The sequence below is a fragment of the Lissotriton helveticus genome, chromosome 2_1, assembly GCF_964261635.1.
Source record: "Lissotriton helveticus chromosome 2_1, aLisHel1.1, whole genome shotgun sequence".
In the NCBI taxonomy this organism is placed as follows: domain Eukaryota; kingdom Metazoa; phylum Chordata; class Amphibia; order Caudata; family Salamandridae; genus Lissotriton; species Lissotriton helveticus.
The window spans coordinates 964,764,702-964,792,241 of record NC_136059.1 but is presented as its reverse complement, the minus strand read 5'-3'; the positions used below and the strand labels follow the sequence as shown (position 1 = coordinate 964,792,241).

General features: G+C 43.5%; 1 protein-coding gene across 1 annotated transcript in view; it reads right to left on the bottom strand.

The window, feature by feature from the left end:
• The window catches only part of GLIS3 (GLIS family zinc finger 3), a 1,035,169-nt gene that overhangs the window by 977,859 nt on the left and 29,770 nt on the right, over window positions 1-27,540 (bottom strand). The window contains exon 2 of the mRNA XM_078677400.1: window positions 22,677-23,153. Within this exon, the coding sequence (XP_078533526.1) occupies window positions 22,677-23,049 (373 nt within the window). The 5' untranslated portion in view covers window positions 23,050-23,153. The remainder of the gene's footprint in view (window positions 1-22,676; window positions 23,154-27,540) is intronic.

Sequence of the window (27,540 nt, the reverse complement as noted above, 5' to 3'; positions counted from 1 at the left end):
CACAATAGGCGCCATCTTGGAACATGTTAGATATCTCCGCGGATTGGAGTATTCACAAGAGAGAAGGGTCTCAACACAATAAATTACTTTTCCTTATGTATTGAATTGGCACTTTGCACTTTATTAATGTGATAACATGCACATAGAAAAGAAAGAAAAGAAAAAAAAGTACTTTACATGTATAGCAAAACAAGAAAATGATTTAAACTCATGTAAAAAAATGGCGATCAAATAGTGCCTAAAATTGTGAATGAAGTTGGCAGTCTAGCTGTTTTTAATCATGGAAATGAATGATGGTTTGAGCACTGAGCACTTTAAAAAAACTTTCTAGACAGCCAGGACTCTATGGTCCAGTTGAAGACTGATTGCAGTCGAAACGCGTAGGCCGTCTATTTTTGCACTTTTCTACACATGGTGTACTTAAAATAAACTAAAATTAACTACCCTACTGTTGTGGTGCCGTGACTTCCGTCATACAATCTGAGAACGCGAAGAATCAAGGAAATGTATGGTGCTGTAACTGGAATGCACATCACGGGCACGCACGAGTGAGGCGAAGCAGTCCTGAAGTGAATCCAGTGAAATCGAGTGAGAAAAGGACTGACGCCACTACTCAAGAGCACAGGAGTTAACCAGCAACCTCAAAGCAACTGTGGAAGGAGGCGCCGGAGACCGGGCGGTGAAAACCCAGCGGTGAGTGCGCTGAGCGAGGGGCAGGCTGTGTTTACACTATCTCGGAACGCGGCGGAAGCGGCTTCTGAGCGGTGGGGGCACACCAGGTCAAGTTCGCGCACGAACTGTGGGGGAAGTAATCAAGCAGCGACGGCCGGGGAAACTCGTTGGTACAAATAACATTTATTGCCTAACTTTGCCGAATATAGCTGCGCCCCACGTCTTAACAGCCCCGTGCTACACAGTATCCAAAAATTAAAGACACTGACAGTAAACTAAAGAAAAAACGAATTGGATACTGATGAGCATATCGAGCATCTCCTAACCAGGCGAGTTAGGAGAGCAACAGTATAACGGGATCTAACCTGCTTTGGAATAGCAGGACAACGATCCCAATTAAATAAAGAAAGAACACCAGTGTGCAAAGGCAAATATTGATTAACTGACTTCATCACAAAATGGCAGATAAATCAAGAAATCGCTTACAAAGAGCCAGTGAACTGTTGAATGATGAAGCCACCCCGTCTACTAGTACCAACAGTAATGCAGATGCAAGGGGTAGTGCAGGAGAGAAGGGCAAAAGAACCATCACAATAGTCCTGAGAGAGCTTCAACAAAATCGGATCCTAGAAGTAAACAAATGGTGGGAGAAAATAACCTTGGAGAAATACATGGAGTTCAAAAGAGTCCCGAGGGGCCTTCGAATACTCATTATGCCCACACTTAACGACTTGGATCCAGACTTAATAAAACAATGGCAACAAGATACAAAGGAATGCTCCTACAAACTCATAAGAACATTAATTATTCACGCAGAGAGAAAACTTGACAAGGTCATCAGCATAATCCAAACATTGGAATTAGATCGGCACAAGTGGAGCAAGATCGCGTCTGGCTAGTCGGCTAGAGGAGAACGCTCCGATGCCGACCAGCTTGCATTGAGGAATATGGATTAGTTACAGCACAGAAAGCAGAAGAAGCATGCTGATTTCTAGCGAAATAAAGTCGCTTTCCAGCACTACCTGAATGGAGGTTGGGGATGCGCTGGAGTCGATCTCTGCTGCAGTGACAGCTTTGGCAGCGGTTGTGACGGCAATAGCTGAGGTGCAACCCTCATGGCGCTCTCAGCAGCATAGCGGTGGAGGCGGAATCGGCGGAATCTGCGGAGCCAGCGGAGTGCAAGGCGTTCTCGAAAAAGGCAGCTGCCGGCGACATAGGAGGGATAGCGGAGCTCAGAAGAGCAGAGCACCTGCTGAGACGCTACAGAGCGGGCAGAGACGAAGACAGCGGAGGTGGTGCAACCGGCAGCGGCAGAGGCATACACGGCACACACGCCTACATTGCTGCTTGGGTTTTCATGCCACCGCATCAAAGGGCTGCAAGGCTGTCTATGGTGTACCCGGTAAGATAGAAGCGGCGCATGGGGCCAGAGGGAGTGTGAGAAGCGTTCCGGCATTGACAACTCGAACATGCAGGGCTGTGGGCTTAGCGAGTGTAGCAGGAAGTCACTCACTACGCTGGTGCCTGAATCTGAGCTTGAACTGGAGCCTGCCAGATATAAAACGGCAGAAAGGCTGGCAGAGACAGTATAATCAACAATATCATTTTAATCTGGTAACAGAGGCAGAGGTATCAGAGGTGGCTGCATCTACCAAAGGGGTTAAAATGGCTCCAAAAACTACTCGTGGAGGGAAAGCAAAAGTGCCTGAAGGGGCTGAGAAACAAGCTTCGGGGCAAGTCATGAAAAATAAAGGGGGAGACAAGGATCTACAAGCTATGAATGAGGAAGCAGCTACCAGTAGCAAAGCGAGAACCAGGAAACAGGCTGTAATAAATGCTACACAGCCATCTGGTCAATCAAAAGGGATAACAGGATACTTTACCCCTTCAAACATAGCTAATTCAGCCAAAGAGAGCACTGTCAATACCTCTGAGCCACCTAGCACCCCTCTAGCAGAGACCCAGTGGAGTAACATTAAGGACCTCAATGACATTATGGACAATACAGAGGAAAACACACGTCCTGATGACGAAACAACAGCGGCAATAAGTAAGGATACAAACATAGGGACGCCAGAAACAATAACTACCTTAGCACAACAAACTGGAATATTGGTACAGAAAATAACTGTAAATAGTGGCCAGAGTGGGCTAGAGGATAACATAGATCCAGTGGATAATTTTTACTCAGTAACAGATGGGTCAGATGCATCTGAGGAGACATGCTCAGGCTTGGAGGAAAACGGCGGGACAAATACCGACTCAAGCTTGTCATTAAGTTTGGGAGGGGGAAGCGGATCCTCACCAAAGGGGAAAAGTCAAGAACCAAGTCAAGAACCAAGGAAAAAAAGGCTCTCTCGGCGACAAAGAGGTACACAGTCACAAGAGAAAGCAGGCAGCAGCCGCAGACGAATAAGTGTGGCAAGTACTGAAACAGAAGCAGCTCTAAACTGGGATTACTCAGATACACAGCAGATTTACAATGAAATTGAGACTGAGAAGGAGGATCCTAAAGCTGGGGGGGCACACGGACAGACACAGTCAGCGGAACCCACTCTCCAGCTAATATTAAACTCAATCAAACAACTGCAGGATGCTACAAAATCCGAGGGGAGAAAAAACCGCTTAGCTACTAAACACTTGCAAGGAGCTATAAAGAAGGTGGCTAAGATCTGCACCGCCACAAATACGAGGATGACACATCTGGAAGACCGAACGGGGATGATGGAGGATCAACAAGCGAAAGACTCGACTAGACTGATGGGATATGAAAAACAGATGGTGGATGCCCAGTGGAAGCTGGAGGATTTAGAGAATCGTCAGAGACGAAATAATCTCAGAATTCTGGGTATAGAAGAAGGGGCTGAAGGCGGGGATATTAGGGCGTATGCCCTGAGAATGTTCAAAGGAGCCTTCCCGGAACTGAACCATTGGGATTGGGACAGGGAAGTTCAAAGAGTGCACAGGTTCCCAATAACCCTAAAAAAGAAAGGGCCCTCCACTACAGAGGGGGCACCAAGACCAAGAGCCATGTTAGTATATTTTGGCAACTTTTTGCTGAGGGAAGAGGTGTATGCAAAAGCTCGCCCCAACGCTAAACGTACATTTGAGAATCAATCCTTCTTCTCAACCCCAGATTTCTGCCATAGCACAGTCGAAAGAAGGTGGAGACTGAGAGAATTACTGGATCCATGCCATAAGATGGGCCTGCAGGCCTATTTAATGAACCCGGCAAAACTAAAGATAATTCACAAGAACTCTACTAAGTTCTTTTTTTCTGAAATCCAAGCAAAAGAATATATGGATATGATTCGTACCAGTGGTGAAACCAGCAGAGAAGCCAGTGACAAACCTTGAAGATGTCAGCGGCGATGCTTTCATTAATTAACACGTTTGCTTAGCAAGAGACAAGTTGGTCTAAGAGGGGTATAGCCTTGTCAAACGTATACAAGAGATAGTATATGATTGAGAGAGGGCAAGAATTGCAAATTTGATTGGGGTTAATATATGGACTATATGGACAAATGAAATGAAATGGCGAGACCAATGGTAATTTCACGGGGGATCTGGTTAAAGGGGTTTTGAAGGAGAAATCAAAGTGAAGTAACTAATCCAGGTGATTTAATTTAATTATAAAGGTCGGCAAAGGGGAGTCGATAGCCAGACTCCATCACAGAGGCCAGCGGCCTGCTTGGTCTAACAGGTGGGGGGGGTAGGGAGGGAGAGGGGGAGGGGGAAGGGGAAAGAGGGGGGGGAAACAAAAAAAAACATCACATCAAGATAAGATAGAACAAGGGGAGGATCACCTTTAAAAAAATGAGAGAACTGTAGAAAAACTGTATGCCGAACTGAGGATAAAACAAGAATACCAATGCGGATAGGTACATTGAATATATGTGGACTGAAAGACGGAAGGAAGCGAAGGGAGTTGAGGGAGTATCTAAAAACAATCCATGTTGATATGCTTTGTCTACAAGAGACCCACATAGAGGTGTCCCAGAAGGGATTATTGGGCCAGCTAGGTTTTCAACTGCTTGCTTACACAACACAAGGGACAAGGACACGAGGGGTGGCGGTATTAGCACGGCACGGTACGGTGAATGTTAAAAGGCAAAAAGCAGATTCATATGGGCGTTGGGTGCTGATGGAATGCCAGGTGAAGGGATTTAACTTTACTTTATGTTCAGTGTATGCACCGATAGTTGATGATCCCGAAATGCTTAATTTGTTGAACACGCAATTGGCTAACTGGCCCCAACCCCTGGTGCTATGTGGAGATCTTAACATTAACGGACTGAATGGTTTATGGAAGCACGATCCGAAAAATTTTGGCGGGAGGAAAAAGAGAAGTCATACGGCTTTGATAAGGCTAATGGAAGACAATGGCTTAATAGACATTTGGGAACAACAGCATAATGTTGGGGGGGCAGCACATATTTCTCCGCACCTCACAAAATACTAGCAAGACTAGATTATTTTTTGGTTTCCCCTGTAATAGCAACTATGGGCAAAGTGAGCAAGCTCCCCCGAGTCATGTCGGATCATAATCCATTGATTTTAGACGTCGCAATTTCAACACAAAATAATCAAACCTCAAATTGGACATTTGAGAGGGCCTTGCTACAAGATACCAAGTATATTGACTCTATGAGAGGATGGCTGAAAGAATTTTTAGAGGTTAATAGAGGAACAGCTTCCCCGGCTATAGTCTGGGATACAATGAAAGCAGGCATAAGGGGGGAGACACTCAGCTACTCAGTTTGACGAAACAAGGCAGAAAGGGAGGAGATGGCAGGGAGAATAAGAAAGGTGGCAAATATTGAGGAAGAACTTGGTGTAGCTATAAGGTCTAAACAAGACATTACTGTAATATCACAGAGATTAGCAGTGGCTAAAGCAGCTGTGGGGGAGATACTCGCATCTAAAGCAGCAGGGAAATATCTGGCTTAGAGGAAGGAACAGTATGAATATAGCGAACAGATTGGCCGCATATTAGCCTCGCGAACAAGACAGGCGGCTACAAAGGGTGATATCGCAGAGGTAATGCTTCAAGATGGCAGCATGGTGACAGCACCAAGGGATATATGTGCCAGGTTTCAAGAATTTTATCAAATACTTTATAATCCTGATCAAGGGGGCGAGAAGCAAGAGATAGAGGAATTTCTCGAAGGAGAAAATTTAGAAAAACTGGATGCTGTTGATAAAGGGGTTTTGGAAATGATGTTTAACCGAGGAGAAATGCATAGAGCAATTGTGGATCTTCCAGCAGGGAAAGCTGTTGGTCCAGATTCTATACCATTAGAATTCTATAAAATCTTTTTTCCTGAAATAGAAGGGGATTTTTATAATTTAATAATTAATATTCAAAAAGGTATCCCTCCCCCAGAGTCTTGGAGTGAAGCAACTATGATAGTGTTTATTAAAAAAAAAAAAACTCCAACTAATCCTGGGTCATATAGACCAATTAGTTTAATGAATAATGATGTGAAAATCTATTCAAAAATCATGGCAAATAGATTAGGGAGGGTAATAGGTAAGATAGTATCCCCCAGACAGCATGGGTTCATCCCTGGGAGAGGCACTACAGAACACATCAGGAGAGTTTTAACCCTGTTTGATGGAACGGCAGCCTCACGAGACCCTATGTTACTAATATTATTAGATGCAGAAAAAGCATTTGATAGGGTCTCGTGGGGATTCCTTTGGGCAGTTTTAGAGAAGGTAAACCTTGGGACCGGTTTTATAAAGGCTGTAAGGGCACTATACATCAATCCAAGAATAAAACTTAGAATAATGGGTGAAATGAGCAACGCGATAATGATTGGGCGGGGAACCAGACAGGGATGTCCTTGTTCTCCACTCCTCTTCGCCCTATATATAGACGCATTTATAAGGAGAATAGATCAGAATATAGACATACGGCCAATTGTTTTGAACGGATATGAAACAAAAATTCTGGGATATGCGGACGATTTGGCGGTCACATCTTGTGATCCGGAAATGGCACTACGGGCGATAGAAGTTGAGGTAGCTATATACGGAAAACTATCAGGATATAAGCTAAATGTAGATAAAACACAAGTTGTAATAAATCAAAAAATAACGCTGGTAGATCAAAGAGTCACTGAGACAGCGGTATATTTAGGGGTCTTAATCACCTCTGATATTTCAACAGTAGTGGGAAAAAATGTAGAACCTATAATACGCAAGGCTAAAAATGACTTTAATCGATTAGACAATCTACATTTAACTACAATCGGCCGATGTAACCTGATAAAAATGTCTTTTTTGCCTAAAGTGCTTTATCTTTTTAGGACCATTCCCCTGTTATTCGATAATAAATGGTTTAGGGAGCTAGAAGGGGTAACAAACAGGTTTATATGGGCAGGGGGAAGAACACGTCGCAGCCAAAAATTTCTGTCGCTGCCCCGAGAACGTGGCGGGTTGATGCTTCCCGATTTCAAAGCTTATTATTGGGCAACAGTTTTACAATATATAAGAGGGATGCTGGGGGGGATATAACGGATAAATGGAGAGGGAGGGATATGATTCCGGATGTATACAAGCTTTTGGTTAAGGACTCGGATAGATGGTTGCTCAAATATGACGAGAAAAGTTATTACAAGAAGGTACGTTTTAAGACCCTGGGGGCTGCAATAACTGTATGGTCTACCATTAAGAAGAAGTTAAAATTGGGTAGAATGAACTACTACACACCGCTATATGGGAACCCATCGCTCCCAGGAATATTCCATGATTCCATAATGAAAGATTGGGACAGGCAAGGGGTAAGAACTATAGGAGACCTTATAGGGGCGGCAGGGGTAATAATCACATATGAGAACCCGCAACGGCTATATAATTTAAGGCACAGAGATTTTTATAAATATCTACAAATTAGGTCAGTCCTATCAAGAAAGCGGGGTGGGGATGTTGACATGCAAAAGATAGATCTGATGGAAGACATAAGAAAAGAAACAGGGTGTTCCATATCGCAGTTGTATGGCGAAATATGCAAATACAAGGAGGATGACTTGGAAAAAATGTTTGAGAAATGGGGAACTAAACTGGGACTGACAGGGAATGAGGCTGAGAAATCGTTAAAAATGTCAAACACGGTGTTGAGAACAACAAATTTGCAAACCCAGCAATATAAAACATTGTTTGAAATATATCATACACCCCACAGGGTGGCACAGTGGGGTGGAACAAGCGGAATAACCTGTCCAAGATGTCAATCTACCCGAGCTGATACGATTCATATGTTTGCTTCATGCCCTGCTTTAGATAGTTATAAACAAGAATTGGAACAGTTTTTTAATAATTCATTGGGAATGAGTATAGCATTGACGGATGAAGTAATGATCTTAGGAGTAACTAAGGATGGCTTGGAAGTACCTCACTATGAGTTTTTGTATATAGCCATGGTACTAAGCAGATTATGTATAGCGTCGCTATGGAAAGATCCCAGACCACCGACATCACAACAATGGGTTTCCAGGCTGTTGGCGATTTTTACCTTGGAACAGGCCTTATATAAAAAAAAAAAGGGAAGGGTTAGAAGAGAAGCTGCGAGACGAATATGGGCTCCAATAATAGAATGGAAGCAAAGGCTGGGGGAGCTGTAAGCATACAGTAAGATATTTAATAATTTGCTTTACGTTGAGTCAGCAAGAACCAGTATGGATAGAAGTTACTAAATGAATGTATGGATTTATGAACTTTTTAAGGAAATAATTTGTTATAATGAATGTTATCTGATTTTCTTATCTTGGTGAAATACATAATGAAAACGAAATTGTAATCTTGTTTAAAAACAAAAAAAAAGGAATTAGAGCTAGCAAAGTTCCCAACCACAGAGGAAAATAGCGAACAAATTGAAACCATGGAAAAGAAAGTAAATAAACATGAGTCGGAGGTGGAAAGAAGAAAAGCACATAAATTCACCAGGGATAGACTGGACTACGCTAACGGGCGTGTTTACACATTTGCCCGTAAATATGACACTTTGAGAAGTAGGGTAGTAATGGACAAATGTGCAGGAACAAACACGACGGCAACAACAATAGACAATGTCGATATCTCAGAAATCGGCTCTGCTGATGAAGATACGAGCTCAACGCCGTTGGATTTTCGCTGGGAGATGCAGTTAGCGCAAATGATAACGCGACAAAGAGGACGAGGGAGAGGCTACGTGTGGGGGAGAGGACAACCAAAACAACCAGAAGGAGCAGAAGAAGTAAAATCAAAGAGAGGAAAAGGAAAACAAAAGTAATGCTCAAAAAAAGTGGAGCGAAACTTGATAACAACCTGGTCATTAACATTTCAGACAGACCTTTAACAGAGCCTCAATTGAAGTTACTAAATAGGGGGTTGTTCTTCTGCCCAAACAAAGAGATGGACATTGCAAATGCCCGAATAGACCTCTATAAATTCTGCAGAAAAATCAAACTAAAAAAATACTTCCTAGAAAAGAAATCTACAAGAGAAAATCCTCAAAAACAAATCACAGATCCAACAATAATCACCCAAAGAGATCTTTCAGCTTTTGAAGCGTTAACCACCATGGGAACTGATGAAACATCATGTGCAGTAGACAATCAAAATTCAGTAACATCTGACATTGAATTCTGCAACGAAATGGGAATAACCACGAACAGGGGAGGAGAGAGCGGTCTTAAGAAGCAATCCAGGTTTTGTCCACAATTACAACCCGGAAATAAAATTGATTTATTCCAGGAGATCATGGTAGAGGAGTTAACTAAAATTGCAGCAGGATTGGCTGGTAACAAACATCAAAATAAAAACAAAAATCGAAATAAGAACATTAATGAAAAAAGAAAAAATTGGAACCTCACGCCAAAGGAATATCAAGCGATAACCGAATTGAAGAAAGACCCCTCAATAATAATCAAAGCCTCAGACAAGGGGGGCAACATCGTGGTCCAAAATGTTGCAGACTATGTAGAAGAAGCAAAGCGGCAACTAGAAAACACATATCACTATGAACTCTTGAAAGACAACCCCACTGAACGATGGACAGAGGAATATCATACTCTACTGACCGGCTGGAAAGAGAGAGGTTTGATAGACTTTGACGAACACATCTATTTAAAAACAGATAACCCAATCATGGCCACCATTTACTTTCTGCCAAAAGTTCACAAGTCTATCAACAAACCACCCGGCAGGCCCATTGTGAGCTCAATTGGGTCATTGTTGGAGACCACATCAAGATTCATAGATATCTTTTTAATGAACTATGTGACCGCACTACCTTCGTATCTACGTGATACCATGGATTTCCTGAACAAATTAAACAACATAACTTGGAACATGGGATATCTAATGGCAACAATAGATGTCACATCATTATATACATCCATAAAACATCAGGATGGAATAAATGCTGAATTTCTTCATTTTCATTTCATTTTGGGCATTTGTAAAGCGCCTGGAAGTACGCCCACCGGCGTGTCCCCGCGCTGTGATAAGTGAGAGCTAACAATCCGCCCACCCTCCCAGTCGTCTACCTGCTAAATAAGAGAGTCTTAAGTTTTTTTTTAAAAATGGATTCAGACGGTTCTAGACGCAGACATAGGGGTAGAGCATTCCAGTGCTTGGCCGCCAGGTATCTGAAAGATCTACCTCCCATGCGTGCTTTCCTTACTCTTGGCACCGTCAGAAGACCCGTGCAAGAAGAGCGAAGGTTGCGTGTAGGATCATACCCAGTCACCAGACTTCTGAGCAGAGCAGGAGCTTTGCCATTCAGAATACGGTGGCATGTGGAAAGAGATTTAAATTCCACCCTGCTGGCAACTGGGAGCCAATGAAGTGCGTGGAGCGCTGTTTTGGAGGGAGACCTCCTGGGGAGCCTCAATACTAAGCGGGCTGCCACGTTCTGCAGCACCTGGAGGCGTTTGGTGACTTTTCTCGTGGCACCCAAGTATAATAGATTACCATAATCAAGATGGGATGTCACCAGGGCATGCACCAACATTCTGCGAGCTGCCAGCGGGAGAAGATCTAACACCTTTTTTAAAGTCTTCAGAACGCCGAAGCATACCCCAGCCACACGGCCGGCCTGTGTGTCAAAGGTCAGGCCAGTGTCCAACCAGACCCCAAGATTTCTTGCCTCCCGACAAGGGACTGGCGTCTCACCCAAGCAAGAAGGCCACCAAGCCGACGACCAAGCAGCCGGCGTCCCTCCCACAATCAGTACCTCGGTCTTGCTACTGTTAAGCTTTAAACAGTTGGCGGACATCCAGGTTGCCAGATCTTTCATGCAATTCCTGAAATTGTCCGCCGCAAGATCTGGGGTACGTGAGAGGGAGATGGCCAGCTGTGTGTCGTCGGCATAGGACACTAGGCGCAAACCATATTTCTCAACGATTCCTGCCAATGGGGAGACATAGAGATTGAACAAGGTAGGGCTCAGGGACGAGCCCTGAGGCACTCCCTGGCCCAACCCAATCTCTCTCGAATAACAGTCACCCAGACGAACCTGGAAGCGTCTGTCAGTTAGAAATGATCCTATCCACCCCAGCGCTGCTCCTGAAACTCCACCTTCATTCAGACACTGTAGCAAGATGGAGTGTGCTACAGTGTCGAATGCAGCGCTGAGGTCCAGCAGGATCAAGGCCATAGTCTGGCCTTCATCCACACCCTGACGCAAGGTCTCCACCGCCATAAGGAGAGCTGACTCCGTCGAATGACGGGGGCGGAAACCAAACTGAGAATCGTGGAGCAGAGAGGTATCGTCCACGTATTTCATCAGCTGGAGATTCGCAATTTTTTCCGCAACCTTCGCCATATATGGCAGGAGGGAAATTGGGCGCAGGTTCTCAAGTTTATCAAAACTGACATTCGCTTTCTTTTGCAGCGGGAGAACAATCGCTTGTTTCCACGCAGCGGGAACAGTCTGTGTCTCGTAAGAGGTGTTTAACAGATGACGTATGTATGGTTCGAGGACATCAAGGCTTCCCATTAGCCGTCTGGGTGTAGTAGGGTCCCTAGGTGAGCCAGATCGTATAGATCCGCAAATGCGGATGAGCTCCTCAGTCGGGGGGTTGGTGAAACTAGACAGCCGTTGTTTCCCTAATACCTGAGTTGTTTCCAAAGGCTTAGAAATCTGATCAGTCTGCTGTGGGAAGGAGGCGTAAATTGTTGCCACCTTTTTAGCAAAGAACTCTGCTATTCGGTCGCAACCCTCCACCGTGCAAAGCTCTTCCGGCACCACTGCAGGTTTCCCTACCGATAGCGTTTTGTAGATTAGGAACAATTCTTTGGTAGAATTTTCGGCTTCCAAAATCCTGGTGCCAAAGTATAAGGTTTTGGCTTTCCTAATCAGTCTGTGGTAGATACGCCGTTTAGCTGTGTACTCTGTTTTCGCATGTACCGTAAGGGCTTTCCTCCATTGTCGTTCTGCATGTTTGCACACCACTTTAGCTGCCCGCACCTCCTCATCATACCATGGTGCCGTGCTCTGCACCCGGCCACCCCCTCTTGTTATGCCAAGTGGAGCCACCTGGTCCAAAGCCTCCGTGATGAGCTGGTCAAAATTAGTATTTATGGCTTCCACTCCCACTCCCCCTGGGTGACCTTTATCCTTGAGGGCCCAATTAAATTTAGTTTGGGAAAAGTTCGACCATCGTCGACTGCGGTGTCTAGAGGCCGACGGTATCACCGGCCGAGCTCCCTGAATATAGATCAGGAAGGGTACCAGGTGGTGATCTGTCCAGGGAATGGGGATGGGATCGAAGACTTCTACCTGTTCCCAATTAGCAAAAATCGGATCCAGTGTGTGGCCTAGTTGGTGAGTAGGCTTAAGAACTTTCTGCTCAAGATGCAGTACTTTCATGTTTTGCTGAAATTCCCTAGCTACTCTGTCAGCGGGATCGTCAAGGTGAAGATTGAGATCACCCAATACCAGATATTTATCAACTCGCACTGCTGCCTCAGTAATTCCCTCGAATAGGCTCTCACTGAATCTTGCAGCAGTTCTCAATCAAAGATCGGTGAATTTTCTGGAACACTCCGCAATGTTGATGGAGATGCTGACCTACTGTTTGAGACATAATGTCTTTCTCTTCCAAAGCAATCTATACCTACAGAAGCAGGGGACCGCAATGGGGACATCTTTTGCCCCAACATATGGAAACCTACTGATGGCTGTGTGGGAAACTGGGATTTTATTGGAAGAAAACAAAAAACATTCAAAGATAAGGACTTGGTGTCGATTTATCGACGATCTATTCATCATTTGGGACGGAAATCAAACCGAATTACAGAACTTCATCGACTCCCTAGAGATAAACAACTACAATCTGCACTTCACATCAACAATCAGCAATACGAACATCATATTCCTAGATGTGGAAGTGGGTGTAAGAAATAACAAACTATGCACCAAGATACATCGGAAACCGACGTCCTGCAACAGCATCCTTCACGCCAACAGTGGTCATCCTCCTCAATTAAAATGGAGCATACCATATGGCGAAATGTTAAGGGCGAAGAGAAACTGCTCAGAAGAAGAGGATGTAACAGCAGAAATTGAGAGGATGTTCGGACGATTCTTGGAAAGAGGATATCCGATGGAGGTGTTATTGACAGCAAAATCCCGAATGAATATGAAGAAAAGATCGGATCTTCTAATCCCAGTGGGACAACAAGAACATAGATTGCCGGATGTTAGAACCAGAGATGTGCAAAAAGAAGATCCGGAAAACAAAACACGCATCATCCTGGATTTCAACAATCAGAGTCAGATACTAAAGGGTGTCTTCAAGAGAAACTGGGAGATCCTTTTGTTGGATGAAACGTTATGTGAACATTTAACATCTTACCCCAGCATCACCTACAGAAAAACATCATCTCTAAGGGACATCCTAACCCAAAGTCATTTGGAGCTCAAACAACAAAAAGACATCAAAAAAACATTGTGGCTAAACACTCCAGGATTTTGGAAGTGTGTGAAATGTAAGGCTTGTGAACATGCTCAAAACATCAAAGAGTATACATTACAAAATGGAAAAACTGAAAAGATCATGGATCACATCACCTGCGAGTCAAAACACGTAATCTATAGACTCAAGTGTCCATGTGAAAAATACTATGTGGGGAGCACAATTAACAAACTTAAGTTGCGTATTCTCCAACATTTACGGGCCATCAAAAACAAGGATCCAAACTACCCTATGGCGAAACATTTTAATGAACATCACCAAGGAGACTGCTCCAAACTAACATATTCTGGGATTAAACTTGTAAAAATATCGGAAAGAGGGGGAGATCTAACCTTGAAATTGCGAAGAATGGAAAGCCGAATGATCCTTGGAATGGGCACAGAACACCCACATGGACACAACTTGGATGCCGAATTACATATACACCTCTAAAAAACTGGAGAATGTAAATACAATGAAACGAACATCAATCAGAATTTGAATTTTAACCCCTGTGTAAACAAGATGTCAATATTGTAATGCAAGTAAAACCCTCTCAAACTGTGTAAACTAACTCTATCATCAGAAAAACAGTATCATATGCACACAAGGAAAGAAAAGAAACATAGAAAAACAAAGAGAAGGATTTACAAAGGAGGTTGGAAGATATGAACTAAAACTGTAAAAAAGGAAAATGAATGAAAATAAGAAAAATAACTGGGACTCTGACATGAACTATCAAGGGATATGATACAGTACTTTACAAACATATTTCTTTGAAATGAGCAAAAGTAGAATACAGAATAATGTTATAAAAACTAAAATGAATGTCTGAATCCTATTTAGGAACAATTGACCTTTTGCTCTGTTTCCTCTTCTGCTCTGCCCCATTTTGTTTTCTTGCTTCCCTCTCCTCTCAAGAAATGTACAGTTTTTTATAAATAACTCTCTACATCTACCTCCTTTTTTTTCCTCCTCAAAATATCTTTACTTTTCCTTATGTATTGAATTGGCACTTTGCACTTTATTAATGTGATAACATGCACATAAAAAAGAAAGAAAAGAAAAAAAAGTACTTTACATGTATAGCAAAACAAGAAAATGATTTAAAGTCATGTAAAAAAATGGCGATCAAATAGTGTCTAAAATTGTGAATGAAGTTGGCAGTCTAGCTGTTTTTAATCATGGAAATGAATGATGGTTTGAGCACTGAGCACTTTAAAAAAACGTTCTAGACAGCCAGGACTCTATGGTCCAGTTGAAGACTGATTTCAGTCGAAACGCGTAGGCCGTCCATTTTTGCACTTTTCTACACATGGTGTACTTAAAATAAACTAAAATTAACTACCCTACTGTTGTGGTGCTGTGACTTCCGTCATACAATCTGAGAACGCGAAGAATCAAGGAAATATATATATATATATATATAATATGCGGCAAAAAATTATCAGCAGGACTACAAGGACCATGAGGCACTGCTGCATTAGCACAACCCATCCAGGGGCGTGCCATCATCATTCATTAAGGCCCGTCCTGCTGTTCACCTGTTAATCATCGTCACCCTCTGAGGAAGAAGGCAGACGCCTTCGAAACGCGTCAGGGTATTTGGGCGAAACAGAACTGAATCGAAGTCTCCCTGTTTGTCAAGCTATTCAAGCTTCTTTGTGGTTGGAATAAAGCCTTGTCAAAGTAGCCCCGCGAGTTTGGCATGTGTTCTTGGACACGCGAGCTTTCATTTTTGGACGGTCCCATCACCTTCCCAGCCGCACCCGCCACAAGAGTGCCAGCGCCTTGATGGGGAAACGGAGCGTCGCAGGGCAACTGCATTGCGCCTAGCACCGCCAGACATCGTCGACGGAGGAGTCCAGATAGGACGAGCATACAGCTCGGTGGTTTCACGGTATTTACCGTTTTCCAGCTCATCGACCGAAACGCTGCCTGGCTGGCGAGGGGCTTCTAAGCAAGACTTTGCCTCCACAGTTGACAAAGTGTGAGAGTAACGCAATATGCGGCAAAACATTATCAGCAGGACTACAAAGACCATGAGGCACTGCTGCATTAGCACAACCCATCCAGGGGCGTGCCATCATCATTCATTAAGGCCCGTCCTGCTGTTCACCTGTTAATCATCGTCACCCTCTGAGGAAGAAGGCAGACGCCTTCGAAACGCGTCAGGGTATTTGGGCGAAACAGAACTGAATCGAAGTCTCCCTGTTTGTCAAGCTATTCAAGCTTCTTTGTGGTTGGAATAAAGCCTTGTCAAAGTAGCCCCGCGAGTTTGGCATGTGTTCTTGGACACGCGAGCTTTCATTTTTGGACGGTCCCATCACCTTCCCAGCCGCACCCGCCACAAGAGTGCCAGCGCCTTGATGGGGAAACGGAGCGTCGCAGGGCAACTGCATTGCGCCTAGCACCGCCAGACATCGTCGAGGGAGGAGTCCAGATAGGACGAGCATACAGCTCGGTGGTTTCACGGTATTTACCGTTTTCCAGCTCATCGACCGAAACGCTGCCTGGCTGGCGAGGGGCTTCTAAGCAAGACTTTGCCTCCACAGTTGACAAAGTGTGAGAGTAACGCAATATGCGGCAAAAAATTATCAGCAGGACTACAAGGACCATGAGGCACTGCTGCATTAGCACAACCCATCCAGGGGCGTGCCATCATCATTCATTAAGGCCCGTCCTGCTGTTCACCTGTTAATCATCGTCACCCTCTGAGGAAGAAGGCAGACGCCTTCGAAACGCGTCAGGGTATTTGGGCGAAACAGAACTGAATCGAAGTCTCCCTGTTTGTCAAGCTATTCAAGCTTCTTTGTGGTTGGAATAAAGCCTTGTCAAAGTAGCCCCGCGAGTTTGGCATGTGTTCTTGGACACGCGAGCTTTCATATATATATATATATATATATATATATATATATATATATCGTACTCGTCTAACACTCCACTTGTTTCTTGGAAAAAGACGAAGCGAACCCAATATTTCAGTGCAATTACGTGTTTATTCGAAGCCCAGCAATGCTGCCAATATATATATATATTGCCCTGGCTGGCTGTTCTTTTCTTGTGATCCTTCATCTTCAAATATATACAGATATATATAAATATGTTATATATGTGTATATGTGTATGTGTATATATATATATATATATATATATATATATATATATATATATATATATATATATATATATATATATATATATATATATATATATATATATATATATATTAGACAGCACTCCTGGTCCACGTTTCCTTTGCTCGAAAAAAACCAGAGTCGAGGCCCCAATATAGTTAACAGTGCTTCAGGTTTATTTGGCACAAGAAAAACCCTACACGTTTCGAGGTCAGCCGACCTCTTGCTCACGCGTAGGGTTTTTCTTGTGCCAAATAAACCTGAAGCACTGTTAACTATATTGGGGCCTCGACTCTGGGTTTTTTCGAGCAAAGGAAAAGTGGACCAGGAGTGCTGTCTAATATTTAGGGGCTGGCGAACCCCGTCGAGTGCCCGCCGTGTAAAGCGGCAGAAGCACGTCATCCGTTTGTGTTTATATACATATATATATATATATATATATATATATATATATATATATATATATACATATATATATATATAACGCTCGCAAATCCTCTCCCTTAAAGAAAGGAAACAGCACTCCGGCAGTAACAGATCACAGTGATTTATTCAGCAGCAAACAAACGTTTCAGTGTTAGCCTTCCTCGGTGTTTCTCACCGATACCAAGCAGTTCCAATTAAATACAAGTTTGTTAGCAAAGGTAAACACCGACAAGGGACCAGCCCTTCGAACACCACAATAGGCGCCATCTTGGAACATGTTAGATATCTCCGCGGATTGGAGTATTCACAAGAGAGAAGGGTCTCAACACAATAAAGCCGTGGATCGGCATGTGTCCCTATACAGGGGAATACAGTGTAACAAATATATACAGAAAATATAATACTTGGAACTGCATGTGGATGTTCAGCGCGTTTCATAACATCATTATTAAACTCTGATATATTACAGATAGTTACAGATAATGAAATGACTATCATAAAGCGAAAGCTACCATGCCACTAACACTGTAGAAAAAGAAACACAAAGTCTGAATGGCAATCAAAAGATAAAAACATTTCATCATTCATGTTCAAATTTCCAAAATTCCAATATTGGAACTTGAAAAATAATAATTCATTATCAATAAATGATATATCGGTACAGCAGATCAACTGCAATGATACTTAAAGAAGATCCCTTCATAATGTCAAGAATTATTGTCAAAAGTTGTTTCCGAGCAATAATAACAGCGTAGTCAAGAGCAAAGACATACGGTTAATTCCGTGATAGACACCCTTAATCATGTAGGCAGAGTTAGGCAGGATGATACAGCCAATTCGCCCAACTCAGTACACAAGGATTGTTATAGATGTTATTCATTATTTACCAAGGTGTACTGCCATTTCCTCCCCGCTATTCATACCCTTCGGGTACTTGTTGGACAGGTCTATAATGTACCTTGATTCAAGGCGTCGTAGCCTCCTAAGTCTGTCACCTCCCCGTGGGTTGCATGGAACACGGTCTAACCCAAAGAATCGCAATTTGTTCCTATCTTTGTTGTGGTGTTCCGCGAAGTGTCGGGCTACTGGATATGAGGGGTCTACTGTATCGATTGCCCTAAGGTGCTCCAGCACTCTCAACTTGAGTTGGTTAATCGTGCTCCCGATGTAGCGTAGGCCACACGGGCATATTAGACAGTACACGGCATAGGTAGTATTGCACGTGATAGATTTGTGGATTTTATTTGTTCTGCCCGCATCCGGAATGTCATATTGGAGTACCCTACGGCTGTTAGCACATGCTTTGCACTTTCCGCAGGGAAATAACCCACTCATTTCCCTCAAAGTGTTCGTTTGGATACTAGGAGCTTCCAGATGGCTATGCACCAGCATATCACCCAGGGACCTAGCCTTGCTAAAGGTCACCAGTGGATATGGTGGCAGATCGTCTTTTAGCACCTCATCAGTAAGTAGGATGTGCCAGGTTTTGTGCATCATTACTTTAAGTCTGTTGGCACCTGTGGAATATGGTGTTATCATCCTAAATGTATCTTTCTTAGAGGTATTTGATCCTTTATGTTTCTTTTTGAGCAGTTCATTCCTAGGGATCTTCTTGACTTTTTTCAGAGTGCTCTGTAAAAGTGGCTCGTCATATCCTCTTAAACGAAAGCGGGCCAGGCAATCAGAGGCAGCCGCCTCGAATTCCCGGTCTTGGGTGCTATTCCTCTTGATTCTCAATAGTTCCCCATAAGGGATGCTATTGATAAGTTTAGATGGATGTCCACTTTTAGCAAAGAGGATAGAATTCCCCGCTGTCTCCTTGCGGTACAGCGAGGTGTGGACATGGCCATTTTCAACATACACCCATAGACCACAGCTTAGTCTTAAAAAATGTTTGTACAGCTTTTAATTTTTCTTAAAACGGAACCGACATGGCGGCCTACTGGCCACAGCACGCCACCAGTTCTGCGATGGCAGCGTACCATGGTGGGTTGCTACGTGGGACCTAACCTACCCATTTATAGTCATAAAATAGGTGGGAATGTGACCCACTACATTTTGGTATTGTGTGAACTGACCTGTTTACACAATGCATTCGGTGAAAGTCGGTGTGCAAATTGTGACCACTTTTCTCGAATGCATTTTTGGTAAATGAGGCCACAAGTTTCTTAAATCATTTACATAACCCTGATGAATGAAGCTTGTGAAGTTTTATGCCACTGTTTCGTTTAGCTCCATTAGTACCTGGATATCATCTGCTCACCTTGGAACATTCAGCTTGGAACCCAGAATGATAGGTACCCCACCACAGAGTGTTGTAAGTAACACAGCAAATGGATCCAGCCTCACCATTGTACTACAGTTTTCTAGAACACATTGGAACCATTTTAGGGAGTTCTCATTAGCTGTTCAAAGGGAACCACTCAGTCGAAGAGGACAATGTAGTTAATACTATCAAAGTCAGATGATAAATCTAGATGACTATGAATGGAGCTCTGACCACTATTCACATAATGCCTTATGTTGCCCATGGTGTTTAGGAGAATGGCTTTGGTCCGCTGTAGGGGCCCAAATCTCTATTGGTCGACATCTAACAGGGTGTGGTGTTTCAGGTGAGCATCTATTTAACTCATAACTACCCTCTTCACCAACTTGCTCAATATTGGTTGGTATTTGATAAGTCAATAGATTCTGGCCTGTAAGGGATATACATATGTATATGACCGTGCCGGAATTGAGTCTGTTTGTGTGGTAATATATATATATATATATATATATATATATATATATATATATATATATATATATATATATATATATATATTTCACAAACTCAATGTTCCCCTTGAGGAAGAGCCTCCAGGTAGATGGTAAATGCGCTTTATTCATTGGGAAACCGCAATGCATTCCAAGACAATGTGCTTTTAAAATCCATAGCGCCTTCGCCAGACGCGTTTTGAGTGTCCTTTTCATCATTGGCGTGTGGGCGCAGCAATGAATCTCTGCACACATGCGACTAACTATACCAACAGAACCGCCTCAGTGGGCGTGGCCGCTGCTGCCTTCTGGTTCTTGTAGTAGCCTGCTCAGCCCCGGTCGATAGTGGGAGAACCTGCCGGGCGGTGACATGGGGAGGGCGAGGGGCAGCGTGGGGGGTAGTAACGGATGGATTATGGAGCTTTACAGGTAAGTAAACATATAAATAAATAAAAATAATTTTGTTGCATGCATTGCATCCCCAATGCGATGCAGTGCGCGCAACCAAATTAGTTTTATTTATTTATATGTTTACTTACCTGTTAAACTCAGTAATCCATAGATTACTACCCCTCACCCTGTCCCTCCACCTCCCCACGTCACCGCCAGGCAGGTACTCCCACTACCGACCGCGGCTGAGCCTGCTTGTGTTCCTCCAGTGAGTTGTGCCAGAATCATGCGTTGTACATTATAAACTGCCAAGTGGGTAAAAAGACCACGGTGACTGTTATGCCATGTCATGTCTTGTTTATTTTCTTTTTCGCTGAAGACATTAGTATAATTTCTGGGAGGCTAGTGTCGGCATCAAAAAAGCCAGTCGAAGCTGAGGGTCCCAGTGGCTTCGTAAGCAGGAGACCACATTTTCCTGATAGCTGCATTCAGCATGTGGCCTCCAAAGTGAGTAGAGAATGAGAGAAGTGGGTGAAATCCAAATGGGATAAGGAATCAATGCAGTATTTGATGTTTTTTTCAAGGCTATAAAATAAATGCCATTACCAGATCCGGGAAGGGTTATTTACAAGGATCCCATAACCAAATGCACATCTAAGTATAGTGTCTTGGGAGCTTGTCATTTCTTTTGAGCCCTTTATAACTGGTAAGTTACTGCCAATTTTACAACTCGAGCTGTGGTCCGAGTGAGATATATGTTATGTCTCAAAAGCATAAAAGTGCCAATATTTTCGAAATGTATATTGAGTTACTTTTGTAGTTACTGAGTTACTTTTGTAAGCCAACTTTTCAGCCGATTTGTATTACTGAGAAAGCCCCGGTATAAATGGGTTATGAGATAAAACTAACAAGTCCGGTTTATTGCTTTCATATGCTTTCATTAATTATATGGTATGGTATATTGCACACACATATATATGACATGAATTATACCATGTGAAAGGTTTTACAAAGCTTCTCAGTTCTGTAGCTTCTCGCCCAGGGTTTGAGGATTTCATTGCAGAACAGAGTATGTTTGTGAGTTGTAGTAAGTAGTAGGCAGTGGCAGGATGTCTCTGGGTCATAATTAGACGTCTTGCCAGCTGGCTGGGTATTGTCAAAGGTCTTTCGAAATGTGTACATGCCAGCTGGGTTATTTGGCTTCTGCACTGCCTCGTGAGATTGTATCTGCAAATTTACTAAACGAAGTATTATGTGCTGCTGTGGCGGCTTGAAATAGGTTTGCTGTGTTATCGGGAGAGTGTATTTTGGGATTTATACATTCTGTTTAGACCTATAGTATTGTATAGAGGTTTATGTGCTGTATAGGTGAATTAGTTTGTGAGCACACTTATATGCACCGAAATAGTATACCTGTACCATGTTGTAAGTGTGCAAGATATCTAATATGTCATGATGACAGTTTGTATTTTGATGGTAGGTGTCATCCCTGCACTCTGTTGCTTGCTTGTGCTGAGTTTTGTCTAAGGTATAGTGCTGGAGGTTGTATTCGCTTAGAGTGCATTTGGGGCCGCCACATAATATCTGTTTAAGACATATCTGAGCCTTTCTGGGTGCATGTGTGATGTTCTGTTCTACAGTAAGAAGGCTTTAAATTATACAAGTGGCAAGGTAGCCCATCATAAGGGTCCAACAAGGCTTTTAATGTTTTACTACCATCTATATCTACTTACCCTGACAGGTGCCACAGTCAGACCCATCACTCACCTTGCTGCAACAGCTTATCCCGAGTTCTGTGCATAGCCTAAGCGGCTTTTCTTTGGCCCTAGTGGGTGTTTGTTGTGTTAAGAAATTCTGAGGGCCAAACCCTAAACCAAGCTAAGTTAGTCTCTCCCAGGATTCCACACATGTTGCCCAGGTCCATCCATAATATCCATTCCTCTCTTCTTCTTGTACATGTAGTTGACCTGCGACACTTTCAGGTTTACTGGGCAGTTACTGCTGTACAGAACAGCATTTCCTTTGGTACATTTGTTTATTAAACACAGATCAAAATATATACTTCTTTATGAAATGAATTAGTCAATTGCCATCTGATCTGAATGATGAAGGTGGTACTTCATAACAAAACACCTTACTTGGCTGTGATTGATTCCCAAAAATTGTTCTTGGCCATTTTTTTCACTCAGGTTAGTGGAAAGAAAATGTCATGGCAACCACCATCACCCTGTGCATTCTGATAACTTGCCAATTAAATATATGCTCATTTCTATTCTTCAGCAACTAAGGTGTGAGTTACAGACTTAAATAAAAAGAAACACAAAATTAACTGATAGTGAAATCTTACCTTTTAGGCTGCTCACTGGAAAGGTATTTCCATACCCCTGCTGCTTTGGTTTTGAGCACGACTGTGTTGGATGTCCAAGAGGTTGCGGTACTTGGAACACTGGCTTCCCATTCGTTAAAACTTGCCTCCAGGGGCTGAGGGCGGGAAAGTGAATGGAGCCATCTGCTGAAGTGCTCTGAGGGGTGACGCCTCCCACCATCGGCATCTTTAGATACAGGTTTCCAGTGGCTGGGCTGGGTGTGCTGCTGTTGGATGACGGGCAAGGGGTCCCGGCATGCACTCTGATAGGGGGAATCTGCTGCCCGTTGATCATACCAGGACCCTGAGGAGTGCCTGAAGTCCGGTGGTTCATGTTGCATGACCTCCCATTCATTGTACGCCTGATATCGTTATTAAACTACGTTGCACGGACAACCGTTTAGGTGTACCTCCAGTCAGACGCAGTCCAGCAAGACACTCATTGTGTGAGCTTTAGGCCTGAGGATAGGAACATATGAACAACAGAATACATTAGTATGGGCATTGGATATTCTGCGTATTGAGAAGATTAACATTTTAATAATGACTAAGGGCCTGATTTAGAGTTTAGTGTATGTGGGATATCTACCAAAAAGTGGCAGATGTCCTGATCACCCTATTTAGAGTATAGATGTCTATGCACTCTAAATACAGTGGATGGGAAGGACATCCACTGCTTTATAACAGATATTCTCATTGGCCCAAACTCCAAATCAGGTCATAAATTCTCATCAGTTAGGCATGACCAAATAATATGCGGTTCTTATTGCTCAATACTCGAAATAACCACTCAATACAAGAAAGCTGTCTTCTCTCACAACACAACACTAGCAAAAACAAGCTCTATACTAATGTAAGTAGAACTGGACTCAGAATTGCAAGAGGTCTATGCTTTGCATACATGAGCATTCATGCACTGGCTTTATTTCCTGACCTTGATGCTAAGCTTGCAAGAAGCTGTTGCATTCTCGTAGTTAGCCTGTTATATCATATTCCATAGTGTGTCATGTCTCTAATGACTTATAATTAATAATGTATGCATGTAGCTTTCAAACAATATCTCACACTGTGCATAAACTGAGACCTATTGTAGGCCTTTAAAACATATCAAATAGATGGCCTACACTGAGGGGCTGAGAACTATTGAGCTTCAGGCCACAAGAACACACCTATATTTGCTACTGGGCTTTGGCAATGACATTAGTGCAATATCGAATAGTTTATAGCTATTACATAAATATTATTACTTAAAAAACTTCTGGCTTTTTAACTGGTCGTGTCAATACATAATATCATTATTAGTAATAGCAGTACAGCATAGTCAGCACTGCATATAGAATTTGGTAAACTGCACTCCGAATCTAGGTCTACTTCGGGGCAAGGTATTTCATACAAATCTCAAGAACCGCTTTCATCTTTATTAGTTTCTGTTGCTGCTCAAGTGATGTAATTCGGAGATGTGGTCCAGTTTATCATTTGCAAGTGATGGAGAGAGTATACATGTGACCCAATCAAAAAAATTGACCAAACAAAGTGTGATTCTGGGATGTCACTTGATTTCACTTGTTCCACTGCACAGTAAATATGTGTAATATAAAATAACTATTCACAGTACTCCCAGAGTTACATATTTCTATAATATCTTGGTTTCTTTAATCAGGATTCTGTTTGATTCCACACAAGCGTAATACCATTCTGTGTACAGCATCTCATGTCTGAGATGCTCGTAGCAATAAAAGAGGTCTTTATAAAGTACTCCATTGCTCTACGCAGCTATGTTTTTGCAATACTAAAAACCATTAAAAAAATCATGCAGTCAATGCCCCGTGCATCTTTTACCATCCATCGGTTACGGCATAAACAGACCACAAAGTCAAAAGGCTTACATACAAACAAGATCGCTGGTTATCTGCAGTCTTTTGATGTTGGATAGAAAAGTCGTGTCCTGTCTCGGGGTGCAGATTTTATTTTGCACTGTTGCGAGCTACTCCAACAGTGAAATAACCCGCTCAGCCCCAAAGCTCGGAGAATACGAAGTTTATTCCACCACCTGCATTCGCGATCCCAGTTCAAACCATAGTTTGGTCAGGGGTGTAGTTTAAACAGCAATCGTAACCGAAGCCTAAGAGTGGAAACAATATGTTAACTAGACAATGAGGGGTGAGCAGAGGAAGGCAGGGAACCAAAGCATGACATAAGAGGCAAGGGTTAGCCTGTCCCCTGCTTACCACTGAATTGCTATACAGCTCCCAACAAAGGAGCCCTCAAAGACATTCACCTGTGAAAAGGAAACGCAAGAGTCAGGCCCCTTACAGAACTTCTACACTTGGGGATCAACTTTATTCTTTTTCGTTCCGCACTCCAGGAAGGGGCATGCACTTTCTAAATGTCTTCCTCTTTGCTGCTTCCTTCCTCAAACTCTTACAGATGGTTATTTGTCCTGGGGTACAGCTAAAGATCAGACTACTAGTAAGGGTTGCTTTGCTTTATTCCCCTGCATTCCACATTTTCCATGAAAGTACATGCTTTAACTAACAAAGGCTTCTATGGCATTGGGGGAAGGGCCATCTGCTGCATTTATTTAACTGGTCTCTCAGGCAGACGGTGTACTTAGCATGACGCTTCTTCTGGTGGCCCATAAACCTGCTGCCTGGGGTACTGCAGAAAACCAAAATGCATTCTGTGGAAAGTAAATTAATCCTTGGCTAGCGTCTCCCTTTACATTCTGACAGTACCTCATTCTTTTTTTTTTTTTTTTAACACATTTTATTGACTGAAGATACATATGTATGCAAAGCTCTGTAACCCAGAGTCAATCGCCATCATCAACGTCCTAACATCCACTTCAGTGATTTACAGTAAAATGATAAGAGAATAAGGAAGGAAAGTACACAACAGACCCCCCCCCCCCATCAACAACACCCCCCCCGAGCACTGCCGCCTGCTTGGTTCAGCACCTATAGGTGATAAACAATATACGCTATGTACACACAGTTACTGTTCGTGATGTCGTAAAGTTCAATCTTTCACAGAGTTGGAAGGGCCGCATCCTCCGGTGGAGGGTCCAACTCCGGACCCCTGTAATCCGCCCATCGTTTCCAGATCTTAAAGTGTTTCCGAGGGCAGCCCCTAGCCACAAAGACCGGTAGTTCAAGCCCCATACAAAAGTCCAGCCCGTTCTTCCAGGCCGCCAGCGGTGGAGCCCGGGGCGCCTTCCATGCTCTCGCGATGTCTCGTTTTGCCAGCGTTAATCCCAGTAATAGTAGGTGCCGCTTGTGCCTATTACCCCCCACCCCGGCCATAACATGAAGCAATACTAATTTAGGGTCTCGAGGGATCTCCCAGGCCAGAACCTCCTCCAGGCATCTAAGAACCCCGTTCCACAATCTCTGCAGCGCCCCACATTCCCACACTGTATGTATCAGGGTACCCACCCCCATCCCACAGCTCAAACAATCAGGGGACCTCACCATGCCCGCTCTCCACAGTCGCTGTCGGGTGTAGTAGGTGCGGTGCAGGTATCGGAACTGGATGAGTCGCAGGCGCGTGGAGATCGCCGCCCCCCGGGGACCCTCTAAGTCCTCCACCTAGTCTTCCTCCTCCAATTCGCCTACATCCTGTTCCCATGAGGTCCTAAGGCGCTGCAGATCCGGGGAGCAATGTCGCACAAGCGTCTGGTAAATGCGGGACAGCTTCTTGTCTGGCAACTCACCCATAAATAATTTGGCTTCAAGCGGGCTAAACTCAGGGAGTCGCTCCAGACCTGCCACATACGGCAGTATGCGTGGCGAAACTGAAGATACCTGTAAAACTGTGTATGGGGCATGGCAAATTCCTTCCGCAGAGTCTCAAATGTCTTGAGGACACAGCCTGACATAACATCCCCCAAGGTAGAGATGCCAATCGCATCCCATCCCCGGAAACCCACCAACGTGCACATCTGAGGCAGCCTACCATTGTACCTCATTCTTTTTCAATTCTGTTCTGCTTTTCCCTAATGAAAAGCATTTGAAAAATAAACCACAACATTTAAGAATGAAAACATTGAATTTGATGTACAGTTTTGAGATACCATCAGACAAATGTTTTGTTTTTACCAGTATTTTGAAATGTTTTTCTCTTACTTTTTAAGCAATACTTTACAGACAGACATTGGGGAAGCCAACATCTCTGCGCTCATTAGATAGGCGAGACCCGTGGGCTTTGCCAATTATTGTTTTCCTTGGTACCAGTGATAATCTAGAGAGCAAAAGCTGCACTTTACTCATTTTTTGTTCCTCCAGGATGTCACTAGGAACACTTGTGTGGAAGACCTTGCACACAAATACCTCTTACAAGGTTGGCAGGTCCATAATGTATCCTAAGATCATGCAGGCCTTGCAGTGAAGGAGAGATCAAACTCAAGGAATAGCCTTAGAATAATTCCGATACTAGACCATCTTGAACGAAAGTGTTGGATGGCATGCAATAGAGTCCTCTCGGTCCTCAGTAGAAACCAAGATAGAAGAACTCCGCACAGAATTTGGCTTACTGCAACACGACCAGCAGAAACTGGCTTTCAGGGTGTCAGATGCAGGGCTTTCTATTTCAGATATCAAAGCTCAGTGGTAGACCAGGGAGAAAGTGCTTGGGACCTCGTCAAGAGTGCTCAGCACCTGGAGAGCCAGGCAGACGAGGCTGAGGGGCATGCTTAGCGCAATAACATACGAGTGATGGGACTCTCAGAAGAGGTTGAGAACACCCACATGATGAGCGCATTCCTGAAATGTTTTACCCAAGCTCATGTGCTGTCCCTGTACTTCGCCCTGAAGCTTGCGCACTGTGTGCCCGCCAACGGCCTAGCCCG